The sequence below is a fragment of the Festucalex cinctus genome, chromosome 8 (genome assembly GCF_051991245.1).
Source record: "Festucalex cinctus isolate MCC-2025b chromosome 8, RoL_Fcin_1.0, whole genome shotgun sequence".
NCBI classification, from domain to species: Eukaryota; Metazoa; Chordata; class Actinopteri; order Syngnathiformes; family Syngnathidae; genus Festucalex; species Festucalex cinctus.
This window is the reverse complement of record NC_135418.1, coordinates 8,331,232-8,354,705: the sequence shown is the minus strand read 5'-3', so window position 1 is coordinate 8,354,705 and position 23,474 is coordinate 8,331,232. Positions and strand designations below refer to the sequence as shown.

Below are 23,474 nucleotides of genomic sequence, written 5' to 3'. Positions count from 1 at the left end.
GCAGGCACGGGGAGAACATGCAAACTCCACCAGGAAGGGCAGCGTCTTGCGTCCTCAGCGCTGGGAGGCGGATATGCTAACCACTCAGCTGCCGTGCTATATACTGTATATATATCATCACTCTCCCCAGAATATTATATTGCAATTTTCATATCGTAATATTTATCATATTGTAACATTTGGATATCGTTACATCCTTACAATAGAATGAACCTGGCACATGAACACCCATAAGTGGAAGGTCATTCTAATCCTGAGTCAATATGATTAACAGTTGGCGCCAAGAATAGGTTGAGTAACAGTCTGTGTGTGAAACTGATCTTCTGAGGGATCTCATCTGTGCTACCAGTTGACCTAAAGTAGCCGTGGCAGTAATGTGCGCGTGTTTAAAAATAGGTTGTTATAAAACAAGCCATTCATTCACCCTTCGAAAGAGCAGAGCCTTTTAAGCTTGATTTGGCACTTACCAGATGACTTACGACATTTGAGAGACACCGCTACCGCTCCGTCACCATGAAATCTACAATGGGTTCCAAATGTTAAGGCAAAAAAACTCAAGTTGATCTTTTATCTCACACACACAAACTTTCTGAAGAAGGCATTTTTATTTCTTTCCTCTCGCTGTGTTACAGCGCTTTTACTGTCTTGCAAAAGATCAGAAAAGTCATTAATGCTTGCACAAACATGAACCCTTGAGCTGTACACTGTACCAGTTTAATCGCGGTCAAAGAGTCAGCTATAGAAAGCCAAATCAAAGAGACAATAGGATTGGGGAAAATGGTTCTTTTTTTTCTTGCTTTTTTGCTGAACAAGGATTTAGCTTGAAAGGTTGTCGGTGGATACCAAAGTCAACACACACAGTGTGAAGTTGTGGACTCCTTGCCAGGCCCTGAGTCAAACAAGCACTGTGGATACTTTGTCTAAGAACAACAGAGACTCTGCTGTAAAGGGTGAGATAACATCCTTGTTTTAGGCCATTGGGAATATCTCTCCTTACCAGCTGAAGAGTGCCATGAAATGACATGCTATTGGGACAAACATTTGCATCACAACAGGAAATGGGAAATAAAAAAGCAAATTGCAAGATGACTGGTTGCACTGAGAACAATACCCCAAACTCAAAAGTAAAAAGACTGACAGCCCATCTCACCTACTATGATAGAGTTATGTATTATTGTTTTGTGGTAAATACTAGGGATGTAACGATAACGGCAATATCGTGATATCGCGACATTAAAACTGCCACGATATATCGTCGTCATCATGTCACGATATTAAAAGCAGCACATCTGTTAAAAAAAAAAAAAAAAAAAAAGTCAGGTTGATTTCCATTTGTGCAGTTCTAGCACCCTCTGGTGGCAGTTTTTTTTTTTTTTTAGTGCAGTTTAATTTTTGCAAGGCATATTTTGGCCCTTTTATGTTTCAAATCCACACTAATGGTCAGATGAAGGGGAACATAATTTGTCGATATGTGGAGGAACTCAATGTGTGCTTGCATTAGTGCCTCAATATTATATTTATATATTTTTATATATAATATTTATAATATTTTATAATACTTTTCATTTCTTTAATGTACAAAAACACTATTTTGTGTTTCTTATTTTTAGAATGAGCTCATTATTTTTACAATACTGTGACGTTTTTTTGTTATATATTATATATATTTTTATATATAATATTTATAATATTTTATATTTTTCATTGCTTTAATGTACAATATATATATATATATATATATATATATATATATATATATATTTAGTATGAGCTCTTTTTTTTTTTTTTTTTTACAATATTGTTACTTTTTTTTGTATTGCCAACCTCCCCGCAATATCGGGATAATTATCGTATCGTGACCTTCATATCATGATAATATTGTATCGTGATGTTTGGATATCGTTACATCCATAGTAAATATCGAACATTTACACGGTGAGAAGCCCAATCAGTGTAAAAATAGCAACATTTCCATGATAATATCTTAGCTCATGTTGTCTGGCAACTGGCAAAGCATGATGGTGTCCAGAAAAACTGTAGACCGCTATTGTAGAAGATTTAGGGTGCACTAACAATGACGGATAGTAATATTATACTACGACATTGAACAAAAATATAATAATCCATCCCACCTCACTAGTGCATGTCAAGTTAGTGATTAGACAGCACGACTATTGCACCGATGTGCTTTCAGCTGGCTACAATAAATGCCACAGATTTTGCAAGTTTTGAGGGAGCGTGCAATTGGCATGTCCACCAAAGCTGTTGCCCGTAAATTGAATGTTCATTTCTCTAACATAAAACAATTGGCCAGTAAATCTGTCATGATCTGGATTCAGTTGTTTTGTTATTTTTTGTTTGATTTTTGTTATCATGTTTTCTTTTGTCATTTATGATCTGTTTTGTTGAATTGTCCTTGCATGTGTCTCCTTGGGTCTTGTCAAGCTTTATCATGTCCACCTGCATTTGTCATCATCACACCCTTGTCAGCCAATCAATTCCCTCAGCCACGTGTATCTTGTCCAGGTGTGTCTCATTGTCTACTTAGTGAGTGTGTCTAGGCCCTGTTCACATGAAAGCCTGTTTCAATGTATCCGCACAAGTTTGTTACCGTTTGGGCAGTTCGTCCACAAGTCGGCTCGGTTTCGGCGCTTGAAACCGATCACTTTTGAAACCGGGCACCTGAGTGGAAAGATTTCAAAACGCGCCCCGTATCGTGCACATGTATTGTGACCAGAGGCGGGTAGTAACAAGTTACATTTACTCTGTTACATGTACTTGAGTAACTTTTTTTTTTTTTTTTTTTTTTTTTTTAATGTACTTCTAAGAGCAGTTTTACCACACAATACTTTTTACTTTTACTTGAGTAGATGTGTGAAGAAGGATCGCTACTCTTACTCCGCTATATTTGGCTACACTAAAGTCGTTACTTTTTTTTTTCTCTCCTTTTTTTCGTTCATTATCTTTACCAGAGACGCCAACAGCGGTTCATCAGCGGATTATTATTATTTTTTTCTCACTCACTCACTCACTCACTCACTCACTCACTCACTCACTCACTCACTCACTCACTCACTCACTCACTCACTCACTCACTCACAGAAGCTTACATGTGTGAATGAGTGAGTGAAAAAAAAAAATCTGTGCGTTCTTTCAAATTGCCGCGGGAGTGACGTCACGCAGCCGACAAATTCGCTCGGCCCCGTTTGCGACACGGCACCCCCCGCTCTGCGATTGGCTGGAGGAGTGTAAACACTGTGTTTCCACAGAAACGTCCCACTGTTCACAAAACAAACACAAAATGGCAAAATACAGGCTTTGGGGGTTAGTACAAAATCACCACCAGAAATTAAGAGAAGCCCAGAGCTGTAAATTGAGAAGTAGTTTGTTTGTTTAAATCCTGTATTTAAAAAGTGCATTTTTCTGAGTGAAACCGGCAGACTGGGCCTTTAAGCTTCCGCTTCCACTTTGACTTCCAACAAACTCCCTTTTTGTAGCTAGCGGCTCCAAACGGCTGGTTTCAATGAGTCACAGTAATGCAGTGTCCTACTCGGGACGTTTTTTGTGACACTTGACATATTTCCCACCTTTTAACGAAAACGCTCACCGAAAATCAAACTCTCTACATTCATTTGTTATGTGATGTTTGCTCTCCGTGAGGCGCAGCAGAAGCTAAGCAGTGACGTCAGTTGGAAGCATGTGAGTTTTTGGATTCATTGTTATGGCATGTAGGGCCAAAGGTGCTATCATGGGGAAAAAATATCACTTTTACCACGCCACCTCAACAACGGTCATCGCAATATGTATTCAAGGGCCATGTCACTGATGTCAGTCATGGGCCCTTAGAGTTGGCATACAGTAATGCTTCTCCTCTTTTCGGCATCCCTGCATATGGCACAGTCGTTGGTGGATGGAATGTGCTTGTTCTTACATGTTCCAATTCTACATGATCAACATGAGGATGGGAATAAGAAACAAAATCTGACATCAACCATGTTGTCACATCACAATTATGAAATCTAAGATCATATGAAGAAAGGAATAATGCTGATGTTTGCAATTTTCATTGTAACAAGCAATGTAGCACAAGCCAATCAGGGATATTTCGCAATTGCTTACCAAAAGTCCTTCTCACTACTTGTATTTTAGCGTTTGAAATTTATGTATGAGTTGGGTAGATGTATATAGTGTGTCCTGTGTCGTATGTGTGTGTTGCGTCATTGGTCTACATATGCATTTTCAGTACAATTCAGGAAAAAAAAGAAACAGTACATTCATGTGCTGCTGCCTGGCAACGTGGCACTTAGGAACACTCGATTTCTGCTTTTAGTCCTGTGACCTTGTGTCTTACATCTCCAAATCTTTAAAAGACTGCTGTGGGTACTCTGTATAATGTAGTCACACAACACACAGTGGCTGCTGGAGTAAATGTTATCGACCTACTCCATCTGGAGTCCATGACAAAGATAGTTTGCCTGGAAGACACATGAATACTGACCGCCCCTCGCACTATATGGGAAATACAGTTGGAGTTAAACAACTCTTTTCTTTAAAGAAGATATGTGCATTTGTTCACATTGAGTTTCCCACATGTCGTAAGAATACACCTATGACGTGCTTTTGTCAAAATACCCCAAGGATAAAGAATGACATCACAATTTATACACCATACATCTTGCCTTCCCACAATCAGCTCGTTTTAGGGTCCCACTCAGTCTCATGTAGTTGTAGTGGGCCAGCCTGTATCCCACCGTCCCCACATATTGCTGGGCCATGGTGAGGCTGTACACAAATACCCCACACTATGTTAACGTCACAGAGCAATCAACTTAGTGTGGCTTTTCATAAAGTAACACTGCAAGTTAACACGGATCTGTGCATTCAGAAAAACTTAATGCAGCTCTCTTTTTCTTGCATGGCGGCACCTAAATCATCTATCTTAATCCATCTCAGGGGGTTCTCATCTCCGACTGGACTATCAATGCCGCTTACTAGTCATTAAGGTGGCCATCTTACATTGCCACTCACCAAGGCTGCCTATACTGAATACATTGATTTCTCTGTGACGTTTTCACATTATATTCTGCCTCTATGATGAAAATGCCACCATGTATGACTACATGTACATTTCCTTGCCAACAAAAAGACTTTTAATTTTCTCTTATCTCCTGATGTCTCAAAGATTAGTCTGCATCATATTGTCAGAGCCATTAATAATCAGCTGAGAGTAAAGCCCATCAGGTAATAAATTCACGGTGAAATGAACCTAACTCACCTCTGTGAGTTATCCATCCATCCATCCATCCATTTTCTGAATCGCTTTTCTACACAAGGGTCGCGGGGGGCGCTGGAGCCTATCCCAGCCGGCTTCGGGCAGTAGGTGGGGGACAGCCAATCGCAGGGCACACAGAGACGAACGACCATCCACACACACAAGCACACCTAGGGACAATTTGGAGCACCCGATTAACCTGCCATGCATGTCCTTGGAATGTGGGAGGAGACTGGAGTACCCGGAGAAGACCCACGCAGGCACGGGAGAACCTCCAAACTCTACCCAGGAAGGCGACAACCTGGACTCGATCTTGCGATATACTCTGAATGGTCCACAAGCAGTGAAGTTTGCTCTTTACGAGGATCTCATCACTCCATACAAGGATCCTATTGTTAAACACGTACTGATAACAGTTCTTGTAGAAATAAAAAAAATAAAACCACAAGTTGCCAGTAAAAGTGGCAATCTAAGATAGCTGCCTCTGTCTTCAGCCGTGACGGTCCTATTGACAGTCCAGTTATCAGAGGTGGGTAATCCAGGTCCAGAAAGTAAAAACCCTCCCACAGTTTGGCTTTAGTCACAGGAGGTTCTAGTTGACCGATTGGTAAGTAACTTGTTTACCTGCTGGTTGATTAGATGCACCTGTGGCTCAAGCCAAACTGTGGCAGGGTTTTTACTTTCTGGACCTGGATTACTCACCTCTGCCAGTCATATATATGTGTTTGTGGTTCTCATATTGGGAAATATCACACTCCTTTATTGACCAACATTAATGGTACAATTACACTGTTATAGTTGCTTCCTTTATATGCTGAGTGTCATGTAACTAACCCTGCAAAACAAGTTACTATCTCGCGATAACTAGTATAACTACAGGTTGATGACATGATGGTTTGAACATAAATCAAATAAGCATCGCCCTATGTTTTTGTTGACATACTTGGCCAAACATATGTGTCAGTGCGGGTTATCAGACTAGCTTTCTAATGCTAATCCGTGCTAACACTCTAGTTCCGCATACTTTTATTTTTTTTTGTATCTTTTTAGCCATGTCTGTGACATGATAGTTTTGGCCACCACTTAGAAGTTGCTGTTTTGCTCTTGAACTTCAACCAGCTAAGCTTCCATGTCATTAGCTCACTCACAGACATATTATAATTTTTGGAAATACTGCAAAAAGAAAAACAAGGATTTACTTGGTTGTTTAATTTCACACTTAAAGGGTGAACAGAACAGGCACTCCACACACCCAAATATATATATACAAATAATAAATAGTATTTTTCTTTGTTTTGATTTATGTCCGCTACAGTATGTTTCCCTGGAGAACAAGTTCACACTTCAAACAAATGCTATTTTGATAAATAGACTTTCAATAAACTATATATTATGCAACATCACCAACAGCACTAACACTAGTTGATGGTATTCCATCCACTTTCCTCACTCTAAATTTGCCAATAAGGTGCATGTTCAAGTGGTCTACAGTATGTTAGCTGTGTTTGACTGGCAATTCTTTGAGAGCGTACACCCTCTTGCACAAAGTCACCACCAGTGGTGCAGTCCAGGTTATATTTGGGTACCCACAGTTTTTCGTCACCCCCTTCTAAATCCTCCTTGATGTGCACGTTCATCTCCTCTGCCTCTAATTGGCTGGTAGGCGATGCCTTTGCTGATTAGATTGGCTAACTTTACACATGAATACTGATGAGCCAATCGTAATCAGAGTAGGGCGGGTCATTAACACAGTGAAAGATCCTTCAAATACTGTCCAGAGTGGCGATGAGTTTTAGCTCAACCGGATGGCATCGCGCTCATACACCAGAGACTACTTGCGGTGTGGTTTCGACCCCGGATTGAGCGCCACCGGTTACACATTTAACTACATGATTTAGATCCGTTTTAGTAGCTAGACTGGGAGTCAAAGGTGTAGTCCAGGGTAATACGGCCATACGAAGTATATCCACTTCTTTTTCAGACAGCATTGAGTATACCTAATTCTAAATCCCCCCCGCTGCACACCGTTCAGCCAAGGTTTACACTCCACTGCCTCTAATTGGTTGGTACCCTCTGCCTACACTGATTAGATTGGCTAACTTTTGGCATTTGAGGACTGATGAGACAACCGGAGGCAGAGTAGGCCACACAGTGGTGACCCAGAAATATAGCTCAGGTGAACTGATTTGTGACTTGATCGTGATGTCAGTTTGAGTCCCGGGGTGGACGCTGCCGGTTACACACTAACTACATGCTCTAGATAAGTTTTTTATGATTTGTACCGGTAAACACAAGAATGGAGACAAACAATTTAAGACAGCACAAAGCAATACTGGGCAGCACGGTGGGTGACTGGTTAGCACGTCCGCCTCCCAGTACTGAGGACTCGGGTTCGAGTCCAGGCTCCAGCCTTCCTTGGTGGAGTTTGCAGGTTCTCCTCTTGCCTGCGTGGGTCTTCTCCGGGTACTCCAGTCTCCTCCCACATTCCAAAATCATGCATGGCATTATTGGGCTCTTCGAATTGTCCCTAGATGTGGATGATTGTTTGTCTCTGTGTGCCCTAAAAATTGGCTGGCAACCAGTTCAGGGTGTATTCCACCTACTGCCCAAGAGAGCGAAGGCCTCTGGCCAGAAGCCTCCGGGCGACTGGAGTGGGGGGCGGACGCTGGCCGAGCGCAGCCGGAACTGGAGCGAGAGAGAGAGAAGGCTGCTGGCCGGATGCCTCCGGGCGCCCAGGACTGGAGTGGGGGTTGGACACTGAGCTATGAATTTTTGGATGTCCCATTTTTGTCAATTTTTGCACATTTACAGGGAGCATACTTTTGCCCACTTCTCCTACACGTTTCATCAAATTTGCTTCAGACTTGACCCAGACCATGTCGAGACCTGAGCCAACGACAGGGAAAAAAGAAATCATGACTTTTCGGAATACTATATGATGAGGGCGGGGCATCAAATTTTGTGTTTTGCAATGAAAAAGGTTATGTTTAATAACTCCCCGGTAAATTCTCCCAAAAAAAATCCCAAACTTGACATGTATGTTTTATTTTGTTCATTGTTCACTAAATATTGTTTTACAACATTATTTATACTGAACAAGTGTCTCATAACAAAATTATTTCACATTAATTCAAGCTGCGTGTGCTACCAGTAATAACTACAAACTGCTCAAGTCATGATAATTTTATTATTGTGAGCAAGCAAAAATGACAGATTTTTCTTACAAGTCATTGTATCTTAGACAGGATGGTTTTCTGGACTTAAAAAAAAGTGGAATTTTAGACTATACTCACTTCTCCAAGGACCACTACACCACTAGTCACAACTAGAATAGACAACAGCTCACATGACCCTCTTCTGGATGCTTGATACAAAATAACAGGCTGGATGGAAGGGAAGGCAGTCCAATATATCAAAAGAAAAAGTCAACAAGACCTTGACACGTGCTGTGCTCCGTAGGTCCAAACGTCCCACTGTGGAAAAACAGTGGACTGCTGACAGTGGAAGTTTCGGAGAACAGCTGTGCTGAGCATGAGGATGTCTTTTATTTTCATAAGTGTCCTTGTCAGACATTGGGTCAAAGCTGGAAACGTTGCTGACTCACATTAACATTCAACAAAACGCAATACAACAAAGCTATACGATAAACTAAAGTAAAAGCACTTTTGAAAACCAGATGAACTGCACTGGAAGTGAGCTGTAATCATACGTACAGAGAGCCCTTATGACAAGTGAAACATGCTGTGAGGATTCACAAGTTTTAATAAAACACAAGTCTACACCCTGCTTCTCAGAAACACATCAATGTAAAACACAAAAAACAGTTTTTCCTGTAGTCAAACACTTTCAGCTATTTTATATTACCCATTTCTCCAAAAAAGGTTGATACAGTCTGTATCAATATTCAGTAATCACTGCTCACACTAGACCCAAGTCTTATTGGCAATTGTGATCGAACAGTCAGCCCTTTTCTCTAAAGTGCGGCGGCAGAAGGAGTTTCGTCTGCGTTAGTGACTAGCGCACCTGCTGGCGTCCCGTTTAGCGGCGACTGTGGGGTGACTTTTGCCAGACGGTGCTCTTTGCTGTGAGTACAGTTGCGGGCACAGAGTTGGCAGGAAGCGCAGGCCGAATTGCAGCACGGCAAAAAGCGCACAATACTTATGCGCCACAGGAACCAGCCGGGGGACCAACAGCACCAGCAGAGCACTCCGCATCCCACCACCACACCCAGGATGATGTAGAGAATCAACAAGGACACAGAAACTGGAGACTCTGGAAAATAATTCAAAAAGAATTTTCATTATTTATATTTTTGGATTTGAATTAGTGGTTAGATAGAAAAGCCTCACAAACAGACATGCAAAGTGGGACCTCTAAAATCAATCCGTCCGTCCGTCCATCCATCCATCCATCTCATTCGGAAATGCTGATTTTCATCCCAACTGCTTCCCCTTGGCTACAAACGATTCCAGCTCGAGGTGGAGATTGTGGCTTGGGTAAGGGCTCAATAATGACCAATCATGGCTCGGACCAAGGTGAGCTGTGGTTGGTCATTACCTGAGCTCTTTTATGTAATTTTCAATCGACAGCAACTGCAAGTGGCAAAATGTTTTTGTGTACTAATGAACTCAGACCTGACCTTCAGCAATCATATCAAATCAATCACCAAAACAGCCTTTTTGCAGTTGAAAAACATATCTAGACTTAAGGACTGCATGCTTCAAGCAGACCAAGAGAAGCTTATCCATGCTTTTATCTCCAGCAACTTGATTACTGTAACAGTCTTCTGACTGGACTCTCTCAAAAGAACATCAGACAATTGCAGCTCATTCAGAACGCTGTCAATGTATGATTTTTTTTTTAAAGTAAATTTTGTAACCTACTTTTGTTTTCTCTTTGCTCTGAATGTTGTTGAATGTTGTTGAACTATTGTGTGGTTTTTCCTTGTGTATCAAATGTGCTATACAAATAAACTTGCCTTGCCTTTTAAAAAGGTATTGCAAAGAATGTTATAAAATAATTAAAACACAAGTTATTAAATTAATTATAGCCGGAATATTAACATTTTATTGCAGAAAATGACTAACTGAGTCAAGTATCCCTTCAAAGAGAGGAGTTTGTATCGTCCACTAGAACCCATGGGAGCAGCTTGGCTAATAGGTTTGTACGGTCTCACAACGATGTAAAAAAATAAACATAAAATAAAAAAAGGTTATCACTTTAGCAACTGATATGTAGTGGTCATATTTGGTCATCATGTAGTATGACCTGGAAAAAGAATTATAACAAATATATATTTTCATTATAATTTTAAATGTGTGGCTCGCTAGTGTGTTTTGTTTAGATAGCTAATTGTTAGCCTCATAACTTTGATCTGGTGCGACCATTGTAGAAAGATAGATGATAGATAGATGAAGATCCATGATAGATGTATGCCCTAAATTATAGATGTCCTAAATTGTAGATAATTGTAAAATTTCAGGTAATAGTAAATAATAATAAATATTTTTTTTTTTTATGTATTTTTATAATAAAAGAACTGTGCTGGGTCTGGTAAAATCCTTATCCGTCAATGACCCTCGTCTAATGACTTTTTTTTTTTTTTTTTTTTTTTTTTCACTGTACAATACTTGCCATTTCATTCGGTACACATTCACACCCTACATTCAATGTAAGAGTGATACCGTAAAAAAATCTGACTTGACACAAAAATTTGATTTGACACAAACAATAATATTTAGTTTGGAGTGACACGAAGAGAGGAGGTTTATCACTTGTAGCCCAAATGAATGTGAATCTATCTAAAAAAAAAAAATGAAGACAGAAATACATTTTTTAGATTTTAAGTACTGTTAAATCACCATGCACAGTTTTAATGCGATCGGGGAAAGGAGGTGGACAGCAGACTATTAATCTAGTTTCCCCACTAATAAGATGGCAAAAATAATAATAATTACAAAAATCAAAGTAAAGTTACATTCCACTTACCCGAAACGGACTCATAACTCGGAGTGCTGACTGCAATGCCACAGTTGAAGTGTGTGGGAATTGGCACTGTGGGGGGATTTACAAAAGGTGGAGGTGGGGTTGCTATTGGTGTTGGTGGCTCTGGAGGTAGAAGCTGACCTGCTGAGGAAGGACAGACTTTGGTCAACCAACTTAATCAGAAAGACAAGGTATTTAACGGTAAGAGGCATACAATAAAGTGAACCCATTCTAATTAGGAATGTAACGATATCCAAACATCACGATACGATATTATTGCGATATGAAGGTCACGGTACGGTAATTATCAAGATATTGCGGCTGGGTTGGCGATATTTAAAAAGGATCACAATATTGTGTAAAAAAAAAAGAAAAAAAAAGAGCTCATACTAAAAAAGCACAATATTGTGCTTTTGTACATAACAGCAATGCATATAAACCACCTACAATCTCTAATAACAATATTGAGGCACTTACTTGCTAATGCAAGCACACATTGATCGCTTCACAAGCAAATTAGGTTCCCCTTCATCTGACAATTAGCATAGATTTTAAACATAGAAGGCCAAAACATCCCTAATGAAAATTACATTGTACTAATAAAATAGCCACTAGAGTGTGCTAGAACTGCACAAATGGAAATCAACCTGACTTTTTTTTTAACAGATATGTCCCTCTTAAATATTGTGAACACGACGACGACGATATTGTGGCAGTTTTAATATCACGATATCACGATATTGCCCTTATCGTTACATCCCTAATTCTAATGTAGTGGAAACTTTACAGACACACCTGCAATTAGTGAGAATTTACAATACAGAAACAATAAAAACCTTTTAAAAATAGTCTGACCTCATCCACATTCTTGAAACATATTTAAATGTGTAAAACATTACTTGAGCTTACTAAAAAAAATACACCTTTCAAAAACATTGTATACATATTTGAACACACAAAAGATGAATTGCGATATAGCGGGGAAACACTGCACTCCTTAAATTATTTGTAGTGCTCCAAAATGCTTGCGAAGTGTGACATAATTTCAGAGATGATGTCACAATAGATATATTTCAAATCAAAACAACAAACTCTAGACCAGTGGTGTCAAGCTGAATCCCTCGAGGGCCGCAGCTCTACAGGTTTTCGAGGCCTCCCATTTTCAACACAGCTGATTCAGATTTAAGATCATCAGCAAGCTCTGCAGGAGCCTGATAATTATCCAGATCCTTGAATCAGGTGCGTTGGAGTAAAGAAGCCTAGAAAACATGTCGCGCTCTGGCCCTCGAGGACCGGATCTCGACACGTGCTCTAGACACAACCCTTCAATGTAATTGCCCTTGAGTGTATAACTGACCATGTAGTCCGCAGACCGCAGCCACTGAACTTTATTCTTCATGCTTTTATATACAGTACATATCCTCTGTGTCAGGTCTTCAAGCAGTGAGCAGAGCAAGTGATAGGTAGAATCATCACTGTTGATGATCTTCGTTGAAGACCCGTGAAACAAACGCCAGAACCTTTACTTGAAGAGTCTGATGTCACAAAAAATAGATCCTGTGGCGTTTTCTTTGTTCTTGAAAAAAAGGCAAGAACTTCACCATGACACTTTGCTCTGAGCATCTGTTACTTCCTGGCCAAGGAGAACATTGCATTGCTGGAACGATCTCCCACCTGTCTCCATGGGATTTGTTTTCCTCTTTTTCCCAATCTCAAGAAGGTCATCAAGGCCAGGGGAGCCATTTTGAAGACGTGGAGGAGATCAACACCTACCACCAGATGGCGGCAAGCCAGGTCGATGTTTCTCATTTATCAAACGATCAACAGCTTTTTGACTTGGTCCAAAACTTGATCATGGTTCTTTCGAAGATACTTCGCTCACTTGGCACTGTCAGCAGCAACAAAAACATTTTTTTCTTTTTGGACTAGTTTCTTCCATATTTGCAAGCAAGCTCTGTAATGTGGGACACCATCGATATACTCCTCAGTCCTTGGAAATAGTTTGCGTCCCTACCTCTTGCAATACTTGTTCGTTGCTGTTCTTGGACCCATCCTTCCATCCATTTTCTTGGCCGCTTATTCCTCACAAGGGTCGCGGGGGGTGCTGGAGGCTATCTCAGCTGGCTTTGGGCAGTAGGTGGGGGGTACACCCTGGACTGGTTGCCAGCCAATCGCATGGCATGTTCTTGGACCCACATGTGAATTTTCAACATGGAAAATAATAAGTAAAATAAACACACAAAACACTGAAAACGCGCGTTTCCAACATTAGGCAATATTTTTGTTTCATCTGTGGTTTGTAAATGGAATAGTTTGAACTGAGGTGTTTGTAAGTCGGGGTTCCACTGTATATCTTTTGTGACACCAGTTCCAGAATCTCTGTGACACCTTATGTTTGTTGGTCGCCTTTTAAACAAAAATAATATGGTTTAGAGAGAGCTATCAGAACCAAATGGTCTAAATAGCAACACATTACCTCACTGACCTTTACACCCTGTTGTCAGATTTTCTTCCAGGTCACTTCCATCCCCACAGTTGTCAATGCCCTTATCATCACACACTAGACTGAGTGGGATACACTTTCCATTCCTGCAAGTGAAGTAAGGCTCACTGCTGCATAATGATTGATTGAATCCTGGGGAGGAAACGTGTGATGTTTGTGTCAAAGACAATGAGACTCATTCACTAATAAATGCATAGATATGTTCATATTCCACGCACAAGTTGAGCGTATAATCAAAATTACTTTTGCACCTCTGTGCATATGTTAAAGGTCCCCTGAAATGAAATGTTCACTTTTTTGTTTTTAGGTTTTTGGTCATAAATATGCCTTACCATAGCTTGACTAAGTCCCCAAAGCTGTGAGATAAATGACCCATGTATCTCTTTCCTATGGCTGTTTGTATCAAAGTAGCTCTAACAGCACTCTCAAATGGGCTTCAGCAGATCGGTTTTATACGTCACTAATCCCACCCTTTTCGATTTTGTGACGAACAACCACTCACACACATGCACACCTACGGAAAATTCAGGGTGTCCAATTGACCTGCCATGCATGTCTTTGGAATGTGGGAGGAGACCGGAGTACCCAGAGAAGACCCACGCAGGCACGGGGAGAACATGCAAACTCCACCCAGGAAGGCCGAACCCTGGACTCGATGGGGAAAAATACTATTTATATTATTTACCAATAAACTTTGTGCTAATTATGTTCTAGCTTTTTACTATCCATCCATCCATTTTCTAAACCGCATACCCCTAATAAGGGTCGCGGGGGTGCTGTAGCCTATCTCAGCCGGCTTCGGGCAGTAGGCAGGGTACACCCTGAACTGGTTGTAGGACTTTTAACTATTTAATAATTTTAAAAAAGCACAAAAACACTAAAACATCATAAAAATTAATTAAGACTTAGCAATTCAATTATGCATCTACTGAATTTATAGTTTGACATAAAGTAGTTGCTTAAACGTTTCTAACAAGCAGACATTTTGGTGGGCCCCTCAAATTGAGACCACTTTTTGAGGGTCAAGACTTGGTTTTAGAGTTTAGGTTTGAATTGGATTTAGGTTGGGTTTAGGGTTAGGCAATCAGTTGTGACGGTTAAGGTTAGGCTAAGGGTAGAGGAAATGCATTATGTCAATGAGATGATGTCCCTACTAACATACAAAGACAAACGTGTGTGTGTGTTTACCAAGTCTGAAGGATGTGAAGTCCCCCACAAAGTCTACTCTTGGCTGAGTCCCACGGGTAACAAGTCGCAGGGTCAGGTAGTTTCCTGTCGACAGCACCGGCCGTGGCGGTGTCTTGCCACACAGAGGAGGCCCAAGAGGAGGAGAGTTCTTGTCCCATCCATCATAAAACTGAACGAATGAGCCTGCATGACAGGGATCTTCTGAACTTTCCCCAGAGGTGGGCTCCAGTTTGGGGTTGAGGGGAGCAGAGCCACGTGCGGACTCGGGTAACAGAGGGGCTGGGCTCAGAGGGGCTACTCGCAACAAACTGTAGACAAGGAAGAAGCGAAAGTGGAACTGGACCTTGTCCTGTGGCGAGCTGGCCTGCATGGTGAGGTGGCAGTCGGTCCCCATTGTTACAAAATAGTACTTTTTAGATTCTTGATGGGAGTTGATGATCATGCCATCACCCCGGATGGTCTGACCACAGAAGTCCACCACGTTCACTGATAAGACAAGCACACCACAAGTAAATTCAATTATTTATTATTACGAGAGTTTCACTTTTCACCTCTGAGTTCAGGCCTTAATTCAATAGAACAGCTAAAACTCCTGACTTGAGAGAATGTAAAAAAAAATACAAAAAATCAAAGTTAGCATATTTCATTAAATAGTTGTCTTCAATGGAATGAAGGCAAGGAAGGTTTTCTATAGCACATTTCATACACAAGGCTACTCAGTGTGCTTTACACAAGGAAAGACAACACCTATGAACATCAACAAACTACACTGGAAGATGGCAGGAGACCAATGAGATGTAGAAGCTTTGAGGAGAGGAGTTCCGGGATGATGGTGTTGAACGCAGAGGTAAAGTCAACAAATAGGATCCTCACATAGGTCTCTGCGTCACTGAGGTGTTCCAGGATAAAGTACAGCCCAATGTTAACTTGTTGACTGACCTGTTTGCTTGGTTGGCAAACTGCGAGAAGTCCAGCAGGGGTCCAGTTATGCTCTATAGGTGATCCAGCACAAGGCATTCAAAGGACTTTATGAGCACAGATGTCAGAGCGCCAGGCCTGGAGTTGTTCAGCCTTAATAGTGTCGGTTTCTGATGTAAATGTTCGTTTCATTTTTAGAGGTAATGCACTTATATGTGTTATGAGCAGTGGCAAAAATATTTGACATACTTGCACATACAATATGAGACTTTCTCACACCTTTGGCTCAGTGGTAGAGTTGTCGGTCTAAACCCTAATTTGCTCCCAATGGACATGGCAGCAGCTGACAACCAGCATGTGAATGTTTGCGTGAATGGGTGACTGTGAGGCTTTGAAAAGCGATTTGGGCACCATATGGTGTCGATAAAGCGCTGCATGAAGATCAGTCCATTTACTATTTTTAAACTGATTTGTCTTGACATTATGTATAGGCTACTGCAGTGTTGCCAGGTGGGAAATATAGGATTATCGTAACATCGACTCAAAATTATCGTATTTTGATGGAAATTATTGTACATCCCTCATAACCAAAATACACTGATTCGCGGCAGTCAAATATGTGTTCTTGTGTTTAAAAGCGCTCACAGGCACTCAAGGCTTCATTGCGAGTTAACGTCACTGATCTGTATAATTTCCTGTTTGGGAGCGTCTCCTGGGGGCGGGCACTTACCATTCAGCCAATCGATGCATGGACATCTTTCGTTGCTCATGCTCAGCAAAGAGCGATTGGCTGGTATTATGTCACAGGGTTCGCAAAAAAACTCTGGCAGTTTCAGTTTTACCGGCAATAATCCAAAATGGTCAAATTATCATACATTTGCCATTTTTTGGGATTATTGATCGTACATCGTACATAGGGTTAAATTATCGTACAAATACGATAATTATCGTACACCTGGCAACACTGGGCTACTGTAACATTTTTTATTCTATCAAAGCGTTTTAATCACACTAAGTGTCATGACTCGAGTCATGAAGGAGTGATGTTTGGGTCTTGTCTCGAGTCATGAAAGAGTTGCAACTAGTTTAAGGCTATGTGATATCATATTATGTGGTGTTAAGAATCTTTAATGTTATGTGATGTTATGTGATGTCAAGGATCCTTCATGCTATGTAATGTTATGTGAGGTCAAGAGTCTTGGTGTTATGTAATGTGTGATGTCGAGTCTTTAATACTGTATGATGTTGTGTGGTGACAGGAATCTTTGGTGCTGTGTGATGTTATATGATGTCAAGAATCTTTGGTCGCGTTTCTGGGTCAACAGCCAATCAGAGAATTCCATGTCATACGATGTCTAGCCACAACCAATGAGATTTGATTGACTGTCTATATAAGTGTCTGAGAAACGTGTGTGTTTGCGGGATTATTGCTCTCTGTTCCTGTGTACAGCTCTCTTAGTTTCTGCCTTTGTGTGAATAAAGATAAAATCTTATTTGTGTCTGCGTTTTGGGATCCAAACGTCTCAGCACACAACACTAAGTAAAAATGTGTTAGCACATGCAGGAAAAGAAAAATGCTTATCCGAAGATGCACATCCTGTAGTAAACTGTAACAAAATAAATTCAGTGCTGCTCACTCATTACCCTTCTTCAAACAGATAGATCAATCTATAACATAAATGGCGTGACTCAGTGGTAGGGCTATGGAACAAATGTATCCAAATATCATAGCCTACCTCCCAAAGTAATCTTAAAACCAAGCTTAAAACATGTTTAAAAAGTCAAAGTCTCAATCACAGGTACCTCTTATCTGTTATTTTAACGTATGCTGATCTTCCAACAGTATCGTTTTGTTGTTTGTCCTCAATGTATTACTTTTATTTGCATTTTTATTTTTGTTTGTATATCGAATATGAATATCTACATTGATTAGATAATGTGGTGAGATTGACTCTATAAACCTATATGGTTATTCTGATCTGACCTTCTTCCAATATTATGTTGTTTTCTTGTCAATGTGTAAACAGACAGTCTAAATACAAATGCAAATACGAGTTCAAGCCATCAAACAACCCTGTGAATCAGCAGTGTTGTTATTGGATGGGCCGGACCAGGATAGATAGGTGGGCAGGTCCGGCTTTGGCAGCCCCATCTTCACCCTCTGGATCTGGGCTGTAGGCCAAATAATGACCAAATTTACAATCACCCATGGAGTTTATTAGCTCTGTTTCCATGGGAGACAGTTAGCTCCTCCTCCAATGGCCTCCAGGAATGTTTCAAAGCTCGGGAGCCCCTGTTGGTGGGAAACGTTAATCCCTTCTACTCAGCAAATGCTACAGAAAATTGCAATTCCAGTTCTTATTAAACAATACAGTCATATATGAAAGCCAGTTTATAAGATGAGGCCGCTAAAAGACGTGACAGCAGTACAGGCATGCTGTGCATCCATTTGGTAAAGCATGACTGATTTAACAGGAATTCTTTTGGTAATTTCTCACACATGCACATAAGATTCTGGATTGTTGTTCGCCAAAGACTAAATGTTCACCAATGTGTATGAAGGGCTTTTAGGATGACAATTCAGGATTAGCTCTCACATTTACTATTGAAATGGTCTAATAAACACTACAAAATGTTTGGGTTAGTAGAATGCTCTCTTGCACGACACTGAAACACCCCCAAGCAACAAGGGTTTGGGTGCCCCGGCGGCCATTCGTAGTGTAGTATGTCATTTTTAAATTGCACTTCTGCATCTTCAATAAACAATCACCATTAATTGTGCTTCATTCAAGTGACTTGTTTTGTTTTAGTTTAACTGAAGCAAAACTACTTCTAAGTGAGTCAGAAAACAGGAAAATAAAATTGCTAATTGCATGGTCGTTTGAAAAAAAGCCTTACTATACATGGTCATTAAAAAAAAATGTAAGTAAAAACTTTACTATAAATGGCCATTTTAACTTACTAAACATCGTTTTAAAAACAAACAAACAAACAAACAAACAAACAAACAAACAAACACCTTGATATGCATGGTCATTTACAACAACAAAATGTCTTAATATACATGGTCATTTTTTAAAATGCCTTATGGTTGTAAAAAAAAAAAAAAAAAAGCCTTATGGACATTTAAAAAAACAAAAAAAAAACGCCTTACTATATACGTGGTCATTAAAAAAAAAAAAAAAAAACAAGAAAAAAATGCCTTGCTATTTGTGGTCAATTAAAAAGAAAACACCTTACTATCTAGTAAATTGTCTTTTTTTTAAATTCTTTTCTAAACACCTTCCTATACATGGTCATTTTAATTAAAAAACAACAACAACAAAAAACACCTTACTATACGTGGTCATTAAAAAAAAAAAACACCAAAAAAAACCACCTGAATATACATGTTTTTTTTTTTTTTTAAACGCCTTACTATATACATTGTCTTTTTTTTAAGTGCCTCACTAAACGTGGTCATTAATTAAAACAAAAAAACAAAAATCAATGCACCTTACTATACATAGTCTTTTTTATTTATTTTATTTTATTTTTTTAAAGGCCTTACTCGCCTTGCTCTCGCAAGATGAATACTCGCGGTATTTGTGAGTTCACGAACTCCGGAGAATACATCTTGTACTGCTCCCATTGATTTCTGCTGATGGTTCGGACCAATCACAAAGCGACATTGTGTTTGGGGGCGGGATATGCAACTGTGACGAAACCAGGAAACCAGCGCCGACGCCGGAGCTAACAAAAAACCCCAACATGGATGAATGGACGCTGCAATTAATTCTGTTCTCGCAGAATTACTCACCGTTTCCTTGTTGAATGTTGAACAGCGAGAGGCGCTTCGTGCATTTCTAGCTGGTAAAATGTTCGTGCTTTTCCCCCCTTCGGCAAGAACGAGGACGAAATTTTCACCCATGGTTGTGATTGGTTAAAAACAAACATGTAGCATGCCGCATTGTCCAATCAGCTCGAATTATTGTACAGAATGTCCCGCCTTTCCCGACCTAATTACTGTGGAGAGGTTCCAGATGGATATAGCTTACTATACATGGTTATTAAAAAAAAAAAAGACGCATTACAATATCTGGTCATCTTTTTAAAAATGCCTTTTAAAAATGCCATGGTCATTTAAAAAAAACAACCCATCTTACTATTAATGTTTTTGTTTTTTTAATAAAAGTTTTACTACTAACATGAACATTTACACAAAAATTAAGAAAAACAATCAGCTGTACTATACATGGTGTTTGTTTTTTTTAAAGCAAAAAACAAACAAACAAACACACACAAAAAAAACACCTGACTCAGCACTGCTAATGTGAAGGATATGCGGTTTGTGTCATTATCTGTTGACCCTCTGGGGGCCCCTGCTGGCTAAGGAGCCCAAGCAATTGCCTGCCTTGTCTAATGGCAAACTACACCTCTGCTATTGTTTATGAGGGGGGAAGGAATTTATGTAGCGTTTATAAGAGCATTTCAATAATAAGCACCTCTAACGGCCCCTCACAAATGTCGACGGACATTACAAATCCATCATATGTATAAAGGTGTCACTACATTATAATTGTGACGTTGCATTTACCTGCTTTCTTGCATTGTTTTTTTTTTTTTTTTTTCACAAGCGATTCACAACGCAAATTGAAGTGTAAAAGCAGACTAATTAAAGACCATGAATATTCAAGACCAACAAATGAAATTGAAAATGAAGGACCTGCCTGGTTTTAGTGCTGCATTGTAGTGATAACAAATGTAGCCGACTGCTTTCGCATATAAAAATTCATCTTTAATAAATGTGTTTTCCATCCATTTTCCGAACCACTTATTACTCACGCTTTTTATTTATTTATTTATTTATTTTTAAAACAAAATTTCAGAAAACTGTCATGTTTTGGTTTTGTGGGGGGTGGGATTTTGTTTGCTTTTGGTGTTTTTGGTTGTTTGTCATGTGTTCCTTGTCTCTTCCCTTGTCCCGTTATGTCAAACCACGTCCACCTGAGTGTTTCTTCCCTTCCCAGTGTATCCACCAATCAGCTTCCCTTGCCACTTGTTTCTTGCCCAGCTGTGTCTAGTCATTGTCAATTAGCCTGTGTGTATTTAGTCACCTGTTTTCCGTTCGGTTCTTGTGGAGTCATTGTGCCTGTTGTTGTCCCTGTGTGCCATGCCATGCCATGCCATGCCATGCCATGCCATGCCATGCCATGCCATGCCATGCCATGCCATGCCATGCCTTGTGTGTTTTCGACCTTGTTGTTTTAGTCACAGAGTACCTCGTTTGCCTTTTTGTTAATTAAACCCCTTTTTTTTACTTGCATCCCTGCCTTGCCCTGTTTTTGTTGCCCCCTGCATTTGGGTCCTGCCTCCAACACCGCCACATCGTGACAAAAACTGTTTTAGTAGCTATACCGTATCATAATAATGCATTTTCATATTTCAAACTCGGTATTAAGTTTAAGGGGAAACAAATGAAGCAATTTTGTAAATGGTAGACTTACTTGGTTTAAATATCCACTGCTCCAAATAATGTCATATGCAGGGCAAAGAGAAACAGACACATTTAGGTGTAAGAAAGAGGACGATAAGTTTGCTTCATTATTTAAATGATTTGAAATTAATAAAATCAATTTTAATCGCTCAAACGATCTGCGCACATATGCAATTCATGTTCATCATAATTCTACCGTTGTGCTTGTATTTTGTATTTTCAGTTGCTAATGTATCATTGTCTTTGAGTCAAAACAACAACAACAAAAAAACAAAAAAAGTGATCCAGTTACATGTAGTAAAACCAACTTAAGATACTATAGCCTACTGTTAGTAAGGCAATACACTGCGAGCAACCGGTAAGATTGCGCACACGTGTCTGTCGTACTTTTCAGGCGTGGATGTCTAACCTGTGTCGATGGCTGACCCGTGTAGACCCAAAAGGCAGAGTGGGAGTAACAGCGTGACCAGGCGCCCACAGGGCACGTCCGCGAGAATCTCCATCATCCAGGCTGGCCGCGTCAATGACGACAAACTCACAGAAACATGAGCGCCATTGTCGCTCCGACGTGAAATGATCCCAACGTGGACTTTGGGTTGGAAGGAGGATTTTATCTAGTACTATGTTGAGGCCATCATGAAAACGCAGAGTTTTATTTAAATCCCACATCTCGCCCCCACCTACGGTCCCCGACGTTTCCACGACAACAGACAACCAATCAGCTGTCAAGAGAGAAGAGTGGGGAGCTACACACACCAACTCAAAGCACAACAAAGCTGCATGGTCCTCGTGAGCTTCTAAGAGCATAAAGTCACGCATGGACGTAAATTTAATTTCCAACTGCATTTTTTTTTTTTAATAAAGTTTAGAAGTGTTGAACCTCCCCACATACAACAAGCAGGATGGGTGTGTCACGCGCGCGCGTAGACGCACGCACACACTCACAGGGGCCGGACTGGGACTTTATTTGAACAAGTATGTAAACATAAAAATGGGCAGAAAAAGGACAAGAAGAAACCAATAAGCAAATGTACATTTTGCACTCCACAAGACACGCTTACTAAACCAGCAACATTAAGGCAGATTGTACTTCCTGTATGTGCTCTTATTTTGAAATGTGTTGCCACCACTTCTGGTGCACACTACTGAGCTGACTGACGCTAACTTGAAGAGAGCAACGATAATTGTAGGAGGCTTTCCCATCATACTTTGTTGCTGTTACTAGTAACACTTGTGATTGTGTTTTGCCTCTTTTATGTGTTATTTTTGTACAGACAAGGTTTAATAAAGTTCTTATTTCTCGGGATGTCCCGATCCCGATCATGTCATTTTCAGCTGATCGGTATCGGGAGAAAATGTTAGGCGTAACTTCAATTTAAAATACTACATAACATCCTTGAAATCATAGAAGATAAATGCACCTTCTGTGGAAATGTATCTGAAACTGTTTTGCACTTATTTTGTAATTGCCCTGTAACTTTAACATTTTGGAGAGATCTTGAAAAGTATGTATGTGAGAAAAATGGTCATTACAATTGATCCCAAAGCTGTGATTACAAATTTCATGCATGATAACAAATCTCTAGTTTTTGGGATCAATCTTTATGCTCCTATTCGGCAAATTTTATTTGCATAAAACAAGCGTTTCCAAATCCCTGCCTAAGTTTCATATTTTTCTGGTGGAATTTAATTTATATATTAAGTCCTTAAAGTTGACAAGTAACAAGAAGAGTTCATTTACATTGAAAACTCTTGGTGAATTATCCTTTGTTGATCTTAATTGAATCTTTTTTTTTCTGCCTTATTTTGTTCGTTTTCATTGTTTATTTTGTTTTGTTTTTCTTTCTTTTTTTATGTATAATTGTTGATTTCTTTTTGTTTTCAATATTGTGAATGTAAATAAGATGGAAACTTGGAATTGAAGTTTGTTATTGTTGTGAATGTTAAATGCAAAGTTTCAAACAAAAAAAGAAAAATAAGAAAATTATAGGGGTTTTCATTTTTGGCAATTTTGTTTTTATTATTGTTATTATTTTATGCGCTACAAAGCAACACAATCATACATATTGGCAACATATTGCCAAAAAAACGTTTTATTTATTTTTATTTGTTATTTTGTTCACTTCTGATTA

At 39.7% G+C, this 23,474-nt stretch overlaps 1 protein-coding gene across 12 annotated transcripts; it reads right to left on the bottom strand.

The window, feature by feature from the left end:
* Nucleotides 1-8,440: 8,440 nt before the first annotated feature.
* On the bottom strand, nucleotides 8,441-21,987 carry ldlrad2 (low density lipoprotein receptor class A domain containing 2). 12 transcript variants are annotated; one of them, XM_077530330.1, is made up of 6 exons: nucleotides 17,940-18,050; nucleotides 15,888-16,036; nucleotides 14,949-15,434; nucleotides 13,743-13,892; nucleotides 11,261-11,401; nucleotides 8,441-9,544 (listed from the first exon to the last, which is right to left on the bottom strand). In XM_077530330.1, exons 3-6 carry the CDS (start codon nucleotides 15,388-15,390, stop codon nucleotides 9,246-9,248), a joined length of 1,032 nt encoding a protein of 343 aa, XP_077386456.1. In that variant the 5' UTR covers nucleotides 15,391-15,434; nucleotides 15,888-16,036; nucleotides 17,940-18,050; the 3' UTR covers nucleotides 8,441-9,245. The 12 variants fall into 12 exon arrangements, with proteins under 12 accessions (XP_077386456.1, XP_077386452.1, XP_077386454.1 ...); XM_077530326.1 differs by lacking the exon at nucleotides 17,940-18,050 and adding an exon at nucleotides 16,116-17,892; XM_077530328.1 differs by lacking the exon at nucleotides 17,940-18,050 and adding an exon at nucleotides 16,116-17,892 and having other exon boundaries at nucleotides 15,888-16,019.
* Between the last annotated feature and the right edge of the window lie 1,487 nt (nucleotides 21,988-23,474).

Excerpts from the sequence above, each read along its gene's own strand:
- ldlrad2 (XM_077530320.1), bottom strand. The coding sequence starts at position 21,848 with ATGATGGAGATTCTCGCGGACGTGCCCTGTGGGCGCCTGGTCACGCTG. Across the intron at positions 15,435-21,751 it reads CGGGTCAGCCATCGACACAG|TGAACGTGGTGGACTTCTGT; the intron begins GTTAGACATCCA and ends TTGTCTTATCAG. Across the intron at positions 9,545-11,260 it reads GAGTTATGAGTCCGTTTCGG|AGTCTCCAGTTTCTGTGTCC; the intron begins GTAAGTGGAATG and ends ATTATTTTCCAG.